At 47.0% G+C, this 13,002-nt stretch overlaps 1 protein-coding gene across 3 annotated transcripts in view; it reads right to left on the bottom strand.

Moving 5' to 3' along the window:
• Positions 1–13,002, bottom strand: part of LOC115468841 (para-nitrobenzyl esterase-like) — a 56,254-nt gene extending 43,252 nt beyond the window's left edge. For 2 of the 3 annotated variants that reach the window (XM_030200881.1, XM_030200880.1), the window contains exon 1: positions 12,854–13,002. Coding sequence is in view for 2 of the 3 variants with exons in the window: in XM_030200880.1 (XP_030056740.1) it covers positions 12,854–12,874 (21 nt within the window). In the remaining variant the exon portion in view is untranslated. Of the gene's footprint in view, positions 1–12,841 lie in introns of all 3 variants that reach the window. The other variant, XM_030200879.1, reaches the window with a different exon arrangement.

The raw sequence follows: 13,002 nt of genomic DNA, 5'->3' as shown, positions 1-13,002 counted from the left end.
CGTGCATGGACCAAGAGAGGGACCTAGGGGAGACAGGGGCCAAGAATCTCAAGGTGACAAGGTAGTATTCTAGACTACATAGCAGGGGCGTAGCTAGGTGGGGCCATTGGGGGCATGGGCCCCTACAGTGTACGGGCCCATGGTTTTGCTGGCGGGGGTCCTCAACCCCCGCCAGTGGAAGCCTTCCTTTGCGCTGGTCTCCAGCGCACCGCGTTCATTGATCTGTGCTGCTGTCTTGAGTCCTGACGTCCTGAGCATGCTCAGTTTCACTTAAAGGAACATGCAGGACATCAGGACTCAAGAAGACAGCAGCACAGATCAGCGAACGCGGCGCGTCGGAGACTGGCGCTGAAGGCTTCTGCTGGCAGGGGTTAGGGACCCCTGCCAGCAAAGGTACCTTGCAGCAGTGGCAGTGGTAGCGGGGGGTGGTGGGGGAGTGTCAGAAGTGGAGGGGGAGGGGCGGGAGCAGCAGCTGGGGGAGGTGGGTTAAAATGTGCCCCCCACACTTTGGGCTCTGGACCCCCCTCCCGCTGAGGTCTGGCTATGCCCCTGCTACAAAAAAAAGAGACACAGCCAACAGAAAGGAGACAATAATGCCCCTGTACAAATCGCTGGTGAAGCCCCATTTGTTTTTCAGTTTTGGAGGTTGTATCTCAGTAAGGGGTCCTTTTACTAAGCTGCGGGAAAAAGGGCCCTGAGCTAGCGGCGGGGGCCATTTTTCCCACATGCCAGGGCCCTTTTTAGCACAGCAGCTAAAAGAAAAACCCCAGACACACATGGCCATGCGGTGGACAGCAATAAGGGCTCCTGCGCTAACCTGGCAGTAACTGGGCAGCACATTCCAATGCCCGATTACCGCTGGGTTATCTCTGTGCAAGCCATTTCCAGGGGTTTTATTTTTCCCCTGGAAATGGTGCGCGTTTGGGGCGGGACTACTGCCGGCAGCTGTGTTGGACCAACTGTAGTCCCAGAAGAGCGAGTGGTAAGCCCATGATGGGCTTACCGCCGCTCTGTAAAAGGGCCCCTAAGGATGCAGGGGCGTAGCCACGGGTGGGCCTGGACGGGCCCAGACCCAGCCACTTTTGCTCTAGGCCCGCCCAGCCTCTTCTGCCCGCTCTCCCCCTCCGCTTGGTCTGCTGACTTCTACTGCCCTGAAGTGCCGTTCTCCCTCCAGCACCGGCGATTCCCATAGCCAGCCTTCAGCCAGCATGCATCGTCGGGGCCTCTTCTCAGGCACGTCCCGCCTACTCTGCAACTTCCTGCGTCCCACCTTTGCAGAAAACAGGAAGTTGCAGAGTACACAGGACGCACCTGAGAAGAGGCTCCGACGACACGCGCTGGTAGAAAGCTGGCTATGGGAATCGCTGGTGCTGGAGGGAGAATGGCACTTCAGGTCAGTAAAAATGACCAGAACTGACCATGTGCAGGGGGCTATCGTGGGGGGGGGGGGGGTGGCGGATGGAGAGGAAATGCGGCGGTGGGTGGTGGCTGCAGGCGGCGGCGGGGGAGGGTGGTAGTGGGTGGAGAGGAAATGCGAGGCCCATGCCCACCCAGTCCACCTTCAGGCCCATCTAAAAATTAAACTCTGGCTACGCTACTGTAAGAATGTAAAAAGATTAGAAGTGGTTCAGAGAAAAACAATAAAAATGGTATGGGGTCTGTGCCTGAAGACAAATGAGAAGAGACTTGAAGACCAGAATATATATGACATACAGGAAAGAAGGGACAGGGAGGGTGTGATACAGATGTCTAAATCCTTGAAAGATATTAATGGACAAACAAATCCTTTTCAAAGATAGGAAGCTGCAGAACTAGAAGGCATGAAATGAAGTTGGAAGGAGATAAACTTGAAAGCAACATCAAGAAATACTTTTTCATGGAAAGGTGGTGGATATCTGGAATGCTCTCCCAGTGGAGATGTTGGGACAAAAACTGTGACAGAATTCAAAAAAGGTGTTGAACAAACACAGAAGATTCTAGTGAGCAGGAGGATGAAATCAGAGCAAAAGTTAAAAGTTATGTTATGTTATACAGATCTTTTATTCTGCAAATGCCATAACAGGTTCAATGCGGATCATAAAACTGGAAAACAGTCCAGGAACTACAGATCAATCATACTGGTTTACTAGTATTTAAATCACATGCATTCCTTAAATAGATCATTTTTCAGAAAACTTAAAACCTAAGAAATCTGACAATATAAGGATCTGTAAAGGCAAGTTCCCCGTTGAGGCGGCCCGATAATGAAGAGAAGAATCAAACATTCCGATTATAACCTGGGATAATGAGGGGTATGTCTTAAGGAGGAGTGGCCTAGTGGTTAGGGTGGTGGACTTTGGTCCTGGGGAACAGAGGAACTGAGTTGGATTCCCACTTCAGGCACAGGCAGCTCCTTGTGACTCTGGGCAAGTCACTTAACCCTCCATTGCCCCATGTAAGCCGCACTGAGCCTGCCATGAGTGGGGAAAGCACTGGGTACAAATGTAAAATAAATAACTAAATAAACATTTGACACCTTGTAATCAGTCTGGATGATGGAAAACATAGTAACATTTGATTGCAATTTATGTAAAAGTGTGACCCAATCGCCTAAATAAGATGGAGCAACATCATACATGATCCTGCTGGCTGTTTAACCCTTGAAGCTTTTTTATTTTTATTTTTTGGAACCAATGTTTTAAAATGTCTTTTTATTTGGTTGTCAATTGGTGCCTATCTTCCTGATATGAATGTTTTTCTCTGTCCTATAACGTTTATAGTTCCTTTCTTGTTTCTTTTATACATTTAATTTATGATTGTACACCACCATGTTCTGATGTCAGTATGGGTGGTATAAAAAGTCTGAATAAACTGTACATGATATTCACACTTCAAAAAGGCAGAGGGGTGTAACTTGCACAGAGCAGCAGGTACAACTCTAGCCACCTTACTGGGCAGACGATGGACTGTACTGCATTTATCTGCCATCATTTACTATGTAACTAAGTTAGACACTAATCTCTCGCTCATAACCTTCAGATGACAGAGAGGTAGAATCTTGCAGTGCATTTAGTACAAGGAAATGATGTTTGTTGTGGCTTATATTACACTCTGTGTGTGTGAAGAATAAATAAGAAAGCTGGATTCAAACCAAGCATTTCTGTGGTTACTGAAGCATATACATTTACAAGATCTGATCACTGACAATGGCAGGGAGAAGAAGTGCCACCCTCTCAGATAGTGAGCCACATTGAAGACAGAGGGACTGCTGGTCACACAAACATGTATGCTACAAAGTTATATGTAACGAATACAGAAGACATTGTATGTGATACCACTTATTTCTGATCTTTGAACTGTACATGATACAAAGTTCAGAAATATGTGACAAATAAACTGCTTTCCTGCTTCCTAGTCCAAACTGTTAATATATAGCGAAAATGCTTAACAGGGTCAAAGAAAGCAGATAACACAGCTGTTGGAGACAGGGTCTGTGGCTCATGAAACTAATGTGTGTCACTTGTGGCTGGAATGAAAATATTTTTGTACTGTTTGCCTATGCAAAGATAAAGACATATAAGGGAAAATGCTGCATTTTATAGTCAGAGACGACACAGACATCAGGACTAGGATGGTCTCTGTGTTGTTTCTCAGAATTCGAAGCCCACTGCAACTCCTTGTGACTTTGGGCAAATCAGTTAACTAGAGCTGTACCAAATAGCATATTTTACTATTCGGCTGGATACAAATAATGGGCATTGAGCTTTAACATAACAAATAATAGAAGAAGCAACATGAAATCAGAGATCAAATACTTATTTCAGTAAGATTTAGCATAGTAAAGCCCTGGATTATTCGTGTTCGAATTTAAATCTCTATTTGGCCGAATACAAATAATATATTCAGGTCACAATAAAATTGAATATGAATATTCGGTACAGCCCTACACTTAACCCTCCATTGCCCCAGGTACAAAATAAGAACCTCTATATAATAGGTAAACTGCTTTGATTGTAACCACAGAAAGGTGGTATATCAAATCCCATCCCCTTTATAATGTATTTTGTCATTAAAATTAGCAGAGAAGGTAGAAGTGGCTTTAAAACAGAAGTGCCCAGCAGTACCTTCCAGTGCTTGAGTTCCATCCATCTCTGTCCCTATCTCAGCCACCCTTGCCTTCCAATCAGCAACTTTTCCATCTTTCCTACCTCTGGCTTTCTGGCCACTGAGATTCTGACAAGGCACTGCACTCTGTGTCCCCTCACCCACTTTAAACTAGGAACGTGCATTTGTTAGCACACACTCAGTTTGTCGGTGTGCCCGAAAAAAATTCAGTGTGCTAATTTAATTCAATATATATTAGTGATTTCATGTTAAGTTGATCAGTGAATGCTAAAAATCTTGTATTAAAATAAGGAGGACTGGCTGCATGGACAAATAAGCCCCAGCACCGCCACACACCAGCGCTCCGACTTCGCCCCACCCTTTCACACTTTCAACACACCCACCCAGCAATGCTGACCCCCCCTCCAAGCACCCCGCCACTCCCTCCCAGTTTGGCAGTCCCTTCCCAGTTCAGGAGCCCAGCAATGCTGACTCCCCTTTAAGCCCTCCGCCAACCCCTCCCAGTTCGCTATGCAGCAAACCCCCTCCAAGCCCCCCGCCACCCTCTCCCAGTTCAGCAGCCCACGGTCTGCCCCCAACGCGCATGCACCACCACACCCGCGCTCTGACTTCGCCCTACTCTTTCACCCTTTCAACACCCCCCAGCAAAGCTGACCCCCCTCGAAGCCCCCTGCCACCCCTTCCCACTTCGGCAGTCTGGCACCACCCCTCTAATATTCACACAAACACACACGCTCTGAGTTCGCCCCACCCTCTCACACTTTCACCACACACCCCCAGCAATGCTGACCCCCCTCCAAGCCACACACTCCGAACTTTCCTGCAACATGATGGATGGAGGGGGCAGGGCACAGAGGACGTTTGCTGCACACACTACACTCTCTCACTCACACAGACAGACACACACATTCTGTATCTCTCTCAATCACACAGTGTCTCTCAATTACACACTCTCTCTCTCTCTGACACTCTCTCTCTCTCTCACATACTCACTTTCTGACACATACTCACTCACACAGCGCCTGCCACACCACCCCCAGCAACGCTGAACCCCCTCCAAGCCCCCCACCACCCCATCCCAGTTCGGCAGTCCCACATCCCCCCTCTAACATTCACACAAACACACATACTAACAATCCGAGTTTGCCCCACTCTCTCACACTTTCACCACACCCCCCAGCAATGCTGACCCCTCTCCAAGCCACACACTCCAAACTTTCCACGATGGATGGAGGGGGCAGGGGAGAAATGCTGCACATGGATGGATGGAGGGGGAAGGGCACAGAGGACGTTTGCTGCACACACTACACTCTCTCACTCACACAGACAGACACACACATTCTGTCTCCCTCTCAAGAATACAACTTTTTGAAAATATACATACTCTATACCTTTTACAAAATCCTATGCATAAAATTCACTAACAATCAGAAAGAAAAGAATACAAGTAACTAAAACAATAGACATCTCATTCTGCAGCATGATAGTACTCATAATACACCACTGAAAATTACTGATTACCATCAGAGCACATTTCTCCTGACACTTCCCTTAAAAACATTAATGGCAGAAGGTTATTACCTTGCTAGCACCCGTTTAATTTCAATGAGAAACGGGCTTGGTTTTTACTAGTATATAAATAGAATAGATTAAATACAGTTGGGGCCTCCATTTTCTACAAGTGCCATGTGAGTGGATGCAGCTTTGGCAGTGTACACACAATATCAATGTAAAACAAAACTATGGGGGTGGAAGAAGAGAATAGGGAGTCAACTTAGTGGGTGGAGCTGTACAAATTTCTACCCTCCAAATCTCCTTGGCACTGTTCCCCCCCCCCCCCCCCCCCCCCGTTTCTTGTACCCCTTGCTGTTCTTTGACTCCATCCCAATCCCTAGCTCTGCAATACCTCCCTCCTTTCTTTCCAGTCCTGCAGAGTCCCTTTCCATGCTGTTTAGCCCTCTTTATCTCTTTTCCATTCTCTGCTCAGCACTCTCCATCCTTTTTGTGCCCATTCATCTTTTCCTTCTCCCCACTCGTGTTGATCCCTACCTCAGCTTCTACTGGGAGGTACAGAGTGGGGAAAAAAATCTGCAGAGCTAATGTTATGAGTATAGCTTGTGTGTAGAAACACCACAGCATGTGGAAATTTCCCAACATTTTTAATCATCAAAGCAATACACAGAACAGACAGAGCCCTTCCAAATACAGAACAAGTGACTAAAACACCAGGGAAAGAGAAATGCATTTCCTCTTGTAGAAAAGAGATGTGGATTTCCCAAAGCTGGGACAAAGAATAAAACGCTTTTCAGAAAAAGATTTGAGATTTTATGCTGAAATCTTCTGCCCAGTGTGTGGTGGCAGCCAAAAAAGCAAACAGGATGCTAGGAATTATTAGGAAAGGGATGGTAAATAAGACCAAGAAAACTAGACAACAGAGGGAGAAGGTAAATGGAATTCAGTCAGAAGAAAGAATGGTGAGTAGTGCAGTGCTTCAGGGATTTCTTCTGGGACCAATACTACTCCATGTATTTGTAGGCAATGTTGCCAAATGGTTAGAAGGAAAAGTTTGCCGTTTTGTAATGACATGAAGATTTGCAACACGTGCATGGACCAAGAGAGGGACCTAGGGGAGACAGGGGCCAAGAATCTCAAGGTGACAAGGTAGTATTCTAGACTACATAGCAGGGGCGTAGCTAGGTGGGGCCATTGGGGGCATGGGCCCCTACAGTGTACGGGCCCATGGTTTTGCTGGCGGGGGTCCTCAACCCCCGCCAGTGGAAGCCTTCCTTTGCGCTGGTCTCCAGCGCACCGCGTTCATTGATCTGTGCTGCTGTCTTGAGTCCTGACGTCCTGAGCATGCTCAGTTTCACTTAAAGGAACATGCAGGACATCAGGACTCAAGAAGACAGCAGCACAGATCAGCGAACGCGGCGCGTCGGAGACTGGCGCTGAAGGCTTCTGCTGGCAGGGGTTAGGGACCCCTGCCAGCAAAGGTACCTTGCAGCAGTGGCAGTGGTAGCGGGGGGTGGTGGGGGAGTGTCAGAAGTGGAGGGGGAGGGGCGGGAGCAGCAGCTGGGGGAGGTGGGTTAAAATGTGCCCCCCACACTTTGGGCTCTGGACCCCCCTCCCGCTGAGGTCTGGCTATGCCCCTGCTACAAAAAAAAAGAGACACAGCCAACAGAAAGGAGACAATAATGCCCCTGTACAAATCGCTGGTGAAGCCCCATTTGTTTTTCAGTTTTGGAGGTTGTATCTCAGTAAGGGGTCCTTTTACTAAGCTGCGGGAAAAAGGGCCCTGAGCTAGCGGCGGGGGCCATTTTTCCCACATGCCAGGGCCCTTTTTAGCACAGCAGCTAAAAGAAAAACCCCAGACACACATGGCCATGCGGTGGACAGCAATAAGGGCTCCTGCGCTAACCTGGCAGTAACTGGGCAGCACATTCCAATGCCCGATTACCGCTGGGTTATCTCTGTGCAAGCCATTTCCAGGGGTTTTATTTTTCCCCTGGAAATGGTGCGCGTTTGGGGCGGGACTACTGCCGGCAGCTGTGTTGGACCAACTGTAGTCCCAGAAGAGCGAGTGGTAAGCCCATGATGGGCTTACCGCCGCTCTGTAAAAGGGCCCCTAAGGATGCAGGGGCGTAGCCACGGGTGGGCCTGGACGGGCCCAGACCCAGCCACTTTTGCTCTAGGCCCGCCCAGCCTCTTCTGCCCGCTCTCCCCCTCCGCTTGGTCTGCTGACTTCTACTGCCCTGAAGTGCCGTTCTCCCTCCAGCACCGGCGATTCCCATAGCCAGCCTTCAGCCAGCATGCATCGTCGGGGCCTCTTCTCAGGCACGTCCCGCCTACTCTGCAACTTCCTGCGTCCCACCTTTGCAGAAAACAGGAAGTTGCAGAGTACACAGGACGCACCTGAGAAGAGGCTCCGACGACACGCGCTGGTAGAAAGCTGGCTATGGGAATCGCTGGTGCTGGAGGGAGAATGGCACTTCAGGTCAGTAAAAATGACCAGAACTGACCATGTGCAGGGGGCTATCGTGGGGGGGGGGGGGTGGCGGATGGAGAGGAAATGCGGCGGGGGGTGGTGGCTGCAGGCGGCGGCGGGGGAGGGTGGTAGTGGGTGGAGAGGAAATGCGAGGCCCATGCCCACCCAGTCCACCTTCAGGCCCATCTAAAAATTAAACTCTGGCTACGCTACTGTAAGAATGTAAAAAGATTAGAAGTGGTTCAGAGAAAAACAATAAAAATGGTATGGGGTCTGTGCCTGAAGACAAATGAGAAGAGACTTGAAGACCAGAATATATATGACATACAGGAAAGAAGGGACAGGGAGGGTGTGATACAGATGTCTAAATCCTTGAAAGATATTAATGGACAAACAAATCCTTTTCAAAGATAGGAAGCTGCAGAACTAGAAGGCATGAAATGAAGTTGGAAGGAGATAAACTTGAAAGCAACATCAAGAAATACTTTTTCATGGAAAGGTGGTGGATATCTGGAATGCTCTCCCAGTGGAGATGTTGGGACAAAAACTGTGACAGAATTCAAAAAGGTGTTGAACAAACACAGAAGATTCTAGTGAGCAGGAGGATGAAATCAGAGCAAAAGTTAAAAGTTATGTTATGTTATACAGATCTTTTATTCTGCAAATGCCATAACAGGTTCAATGCGGATCATAAAACTGGAAAACAGTCCAGGAACTACAGATCAATCATACTGGTTTACTAGTATTTAAATCACATGCATTCCTTAAATAGATCATTTTTCAGAAAACTTAAAACCTAAGAAATCTGACAATATAAGGATCTGTAAAGGCAAGTTCCCCGTTGAGGCGGCCCGATAATGAAGAGAAGAATCAAACATTCCGATTATAACCTGGGATAATGAGGGGTATGTCTTAAGGAGGAGTGGCCTAGTGGTTAGGGTGGTGGACTTTGGTCCTGGGGAACAGAGGAACTGAGTTGGATTCCCACTTCAGGCACAGGCAGCTCCTTGTGACTCTGGGCAAGTCACTTAACCCTCCATTGCCCCATGTAAGCCGCACTGAGCCTGCCATGAGTGGGAAAGCACTGGGTACAAATGTAAAATAAATAACTAAATAAACATTTGACACCTTGTAATCAGTCTGGATGATGGAAAACATAGTAACATTTGATTGCAATTTATGTAAAAGTGTGACCCAATCGCCTAAATAAGATGGAGCAACATCATACATGATCCTGCTGGCTGTTTAACCCTTGAAGCTTTTTTATTTTTATTTTTTGGAACCAATGTTTTAAAATGTCTTTTTATTTGGTTGTCAATTGGTGCCTATCTTCCTGATATGAATGTTTTTCTCTGTCCTATAACGTTTATAGTTCCTTTCTTGTTTCTTTTATACATTTAATTTATGATTGTACACCACCATGTTCTGATGTCAGTATGGGTGGTATAAAAAGTCTGAATAAACTGTACATGATATTCACACTTCAAAAAGGCAGAGGGGTGTAACTTGCACAGAGCAGCAGGTACAACTCTAGCCACCTTACTGGGCAGACGATGGACTGTACTGCATTTATCTGCCATCATTTACTATGTAACTAAGTTAGACACTAATCTCTCGCTCATAACCTTCAGATGACAGAGAGGTAGAATCTTGCAGTGCATTTAGTACAAGGAAATGATGTTTGTTGTGGCTTATATTACACTCTGTGTGTGTGAAGAATAAATAAGAAAGCTGGATTCAAACCAAGCATTTCTGTGGTTACTGAAGCATATACATTTACAAGATCTGATCACTGACAATGGCAGGGAGAAGAAGTGCCACCCTCTCAGATAGTGAGCCACATTGAAGACAGAGGGACTGCTGGTCACACAAACATGTATGCTACAAAGTTATATGTAACGAATACAGAAGACATTGTATGTGATACCACTTATTTCTGATCTTTGAACTGTACATGATACAAAGTTCAGAAATATGTGACAAATAAACTGCTTTCCTGCTTCCTAGTCCAAACTGTTAATATATAGCGAAAATGCTTAACAGGGTCAAAGAAAGCAGATAACACAGCTGTTGGAGACAGGGTCTGTGGCTCATGAAACTAATGTGTGTCACTTGTGGCTGGAATGAAAATATTTTTGTACTGTTTGCCTATGCAAAGATAAAGACATATAAGGGAAAATGCTGCATTTTATAGTCAGAGACGACACAGACATCAGGACTAGGATGGTCTCTGTGTTGTTTCTCAGAATTCGAAGCCCACTGCAACTCCTTGTGACTTTGGGCAAATCAGTTAACTAGAGCTGTACCAAATAGCATATTTTACTATTCGGCTGGATACAAATAATGGGCATTGAGCTTTAACATAACAAATAATAGAAGAAGCAACATGAAATCAGAGATCAAATACTTATTTCAGTAAGATTTAGCATAGTAAAGCCCTGGATTATTCGTGTTCGAATTTAAATCTCTATTTGGCCGAATACAAATAATATATTCAGGTCACAATAAAATTGAATATGAATATTCGGTACAGCCCTACACTTAACCCTCCATTGCCCCAGGTACAAAATAAGAACCTCTATATAATAGGTAAACTGCTTTGATTGTAACCACAGAAAGGTGGTATATCAAATCCCATCCCCTTTATAATGTATTTTGTCATTAAAATTAGCAGAGAAGGTAGAAGTGGCTTTAAAACAGAAGTGCCCAGCAGTACCTTCCAGTGCTTGAGTTCCATCCATCTCTGTCCCTATCTCAGCCACCCTTGCCTTCCAATCAGCAACTTTTCCATCTTTCCTACCTCTGGCTTTCTGGCCACTGAGATTCTGACAAGGCACTGCACTCTGTGTCCCCTCACCCACTTTAAACTAGGAACGTGCATTTGTTAGCACACACTCAGTTTGTCGGTGTGCCCGAAAAAAATTCAGTGTGCTAATTTAATTCAATATATATTAGTGATTTCATGTTAAGTTGATCAGTGAATGCTAAAAATCTTGTATTAAAATAAGGAGGACTGGCTGCATGGACAAATAAGCCCCAGCACCGCCACACACCAGCGCTCCGACTTCGCCCCACCCTTTCACACTTTCAACACACCCACCCAGCAATGCTGACCCCCCCTCCAAGCACCCCGCCACTCCCTCCCAGTTTGGCAGTCCCTTCCCAGTTCAGGAGCCCAGCAATGCTGACTCCCCTTTAAGCCCTCCGCCAACCCCTCCCAGTTCGCTATGCAGCAAACCCCCTCCAAGCCCCCCGCCACCCTCTCCCAGTTCAGCAGCCCACGGTCTGCCCCCAACGCGCATGCACCACCACACCCGCGCTCTGACTTCGCCCTACTCTTTCACCCTTTCAACACCCCCCAGCAAAGCTGACCCCCCTCGAAGCCCCCTGCCACCCCTTCCCACTTCGGCAGTCTGGCACCACCCCTCTAATATTCACACAAACACACACGCTCTGAGTTCGCCCCACCCTCTCACACTTTCACCACACACCCCCAGCAATGCTGACCCCCCTCCAAGCCACACACTCCGAACTTTCCTGCAACATGATGGATGGAGGGGGCAGGGCACAGAGGACGTTTGCTGCACACACTACACTCTCTCACTCACACAGACAGACACACACATTCTGTATCTCTCTCAATCACACAGTGTCTCTCAATTACACACTCTCTCTCTCTCTGACACTCTCTCTCTCTCTCACATACTCACTTTCTGACACATACTCACTCACACAGCGCCTGCCACACCACCCCCAGCAACGCTGAACCCCCTCCAAGCCCCCCACCACCCCATCCCAGTTCGGCAGTCCCACATCCCCCCTCTAACATTCACACAAACACACATACTAACAATCCGAGTTTGCCCCACTCTCTCACACTTTCACCACACCCCCCAGCAATGCTGACCCCTCTCCAAGCCACACACTCCAAACTTTCCACGATGGATGGAGGGGGCAGGGGAGAAATGCTGCACATGGATGGATGGAGGGGGAAGGGCACAGAGGACGTTTGCTGCACACACTACACTCTCTCACTCACACAGACAGACACACACATTCTGTCTCCCTCTCAAGAATACAACTTTTGAAAATATACATACTCTATACCTTTTACAAAATCCTATGCATAAAATTCACTAACAATCAGAAAGAAAAGAATACAAGTAACTAAAACAATAGACATCTCATTCTGCAGCATGATAGTACTCATAATACACCACTGAAAATTACTGATTACCATCAGAGCACATTTCTCCTGACACTTCCCTTAAAAACATTAATGGCAGAAGGTTATTACCTTGCTAGCACCCGTTTAATTTCAATGAGAAACGGGCTTGGTTTTTACTAGTATATAAATAGAATAGATTAAATACAGTTGGGGCCTCCATTTTCTACAAGTGCCATGTGAGTGGATGCAGCTTTGGCAGTGTACACACAATATCAATGTAAAACAAAACTATGGGGGTGGAAGAAGAGAATAGGGAGTCAACTTAGTGGGTGGAGCTGTACAAATTTCTACCCTCCAAATCTCCTTGGCACTGTTCCCCCCCCCCCCCCCCCCCCCGTTTCTTGTACCCCTTGCTGTTCTTTGACTCCATCCCAATCCCTAGCTCTGCAATACCTCCCTCCTTTCTTTCCAGTCCTGCAGAGTCCCTTTCCATGCTGTTTAGCCCTCTTTATCTCTTTTCCATTCTCTGCTCAGCACTCTCCATCCTTTTTGTGCCCATTCATCTTTTCCTTCTCCCCACTCGTGTTGATCCCTACCTTGGGGCTGCGATGCCTCATTTCAGACTGCAGAAGATGTAAAAGAGAAGGGAAAGGAATTTGATATGATGCCTTTCTGTGCAAAGGAAATTCCTGCAAGGGGGCAGGGCTTCAGCAGGGCTTGTATAAGTGCAGGAGCTAGGCTGGGT

The sequence above is a fragment of the Microcaecilia unicolor genome, chromosome 4, assembly GCF_901765095.1.
Source record: "Microcaecilia unicolor chromosome 4, aMicUni1.1, whole genome shotgun sequence".
Taxonomy (NCBI): Eukaryota; Metazoa; Chordata; class Amphibia; order Gymnophiona; family Siphonopidae; genus Microcaecilia; species Microcaecilia unicolor.
Note: the sequence above shows the minus strand (reverse complement) of the source record. Positions and strands in the feature narration are given on the sequence as shown.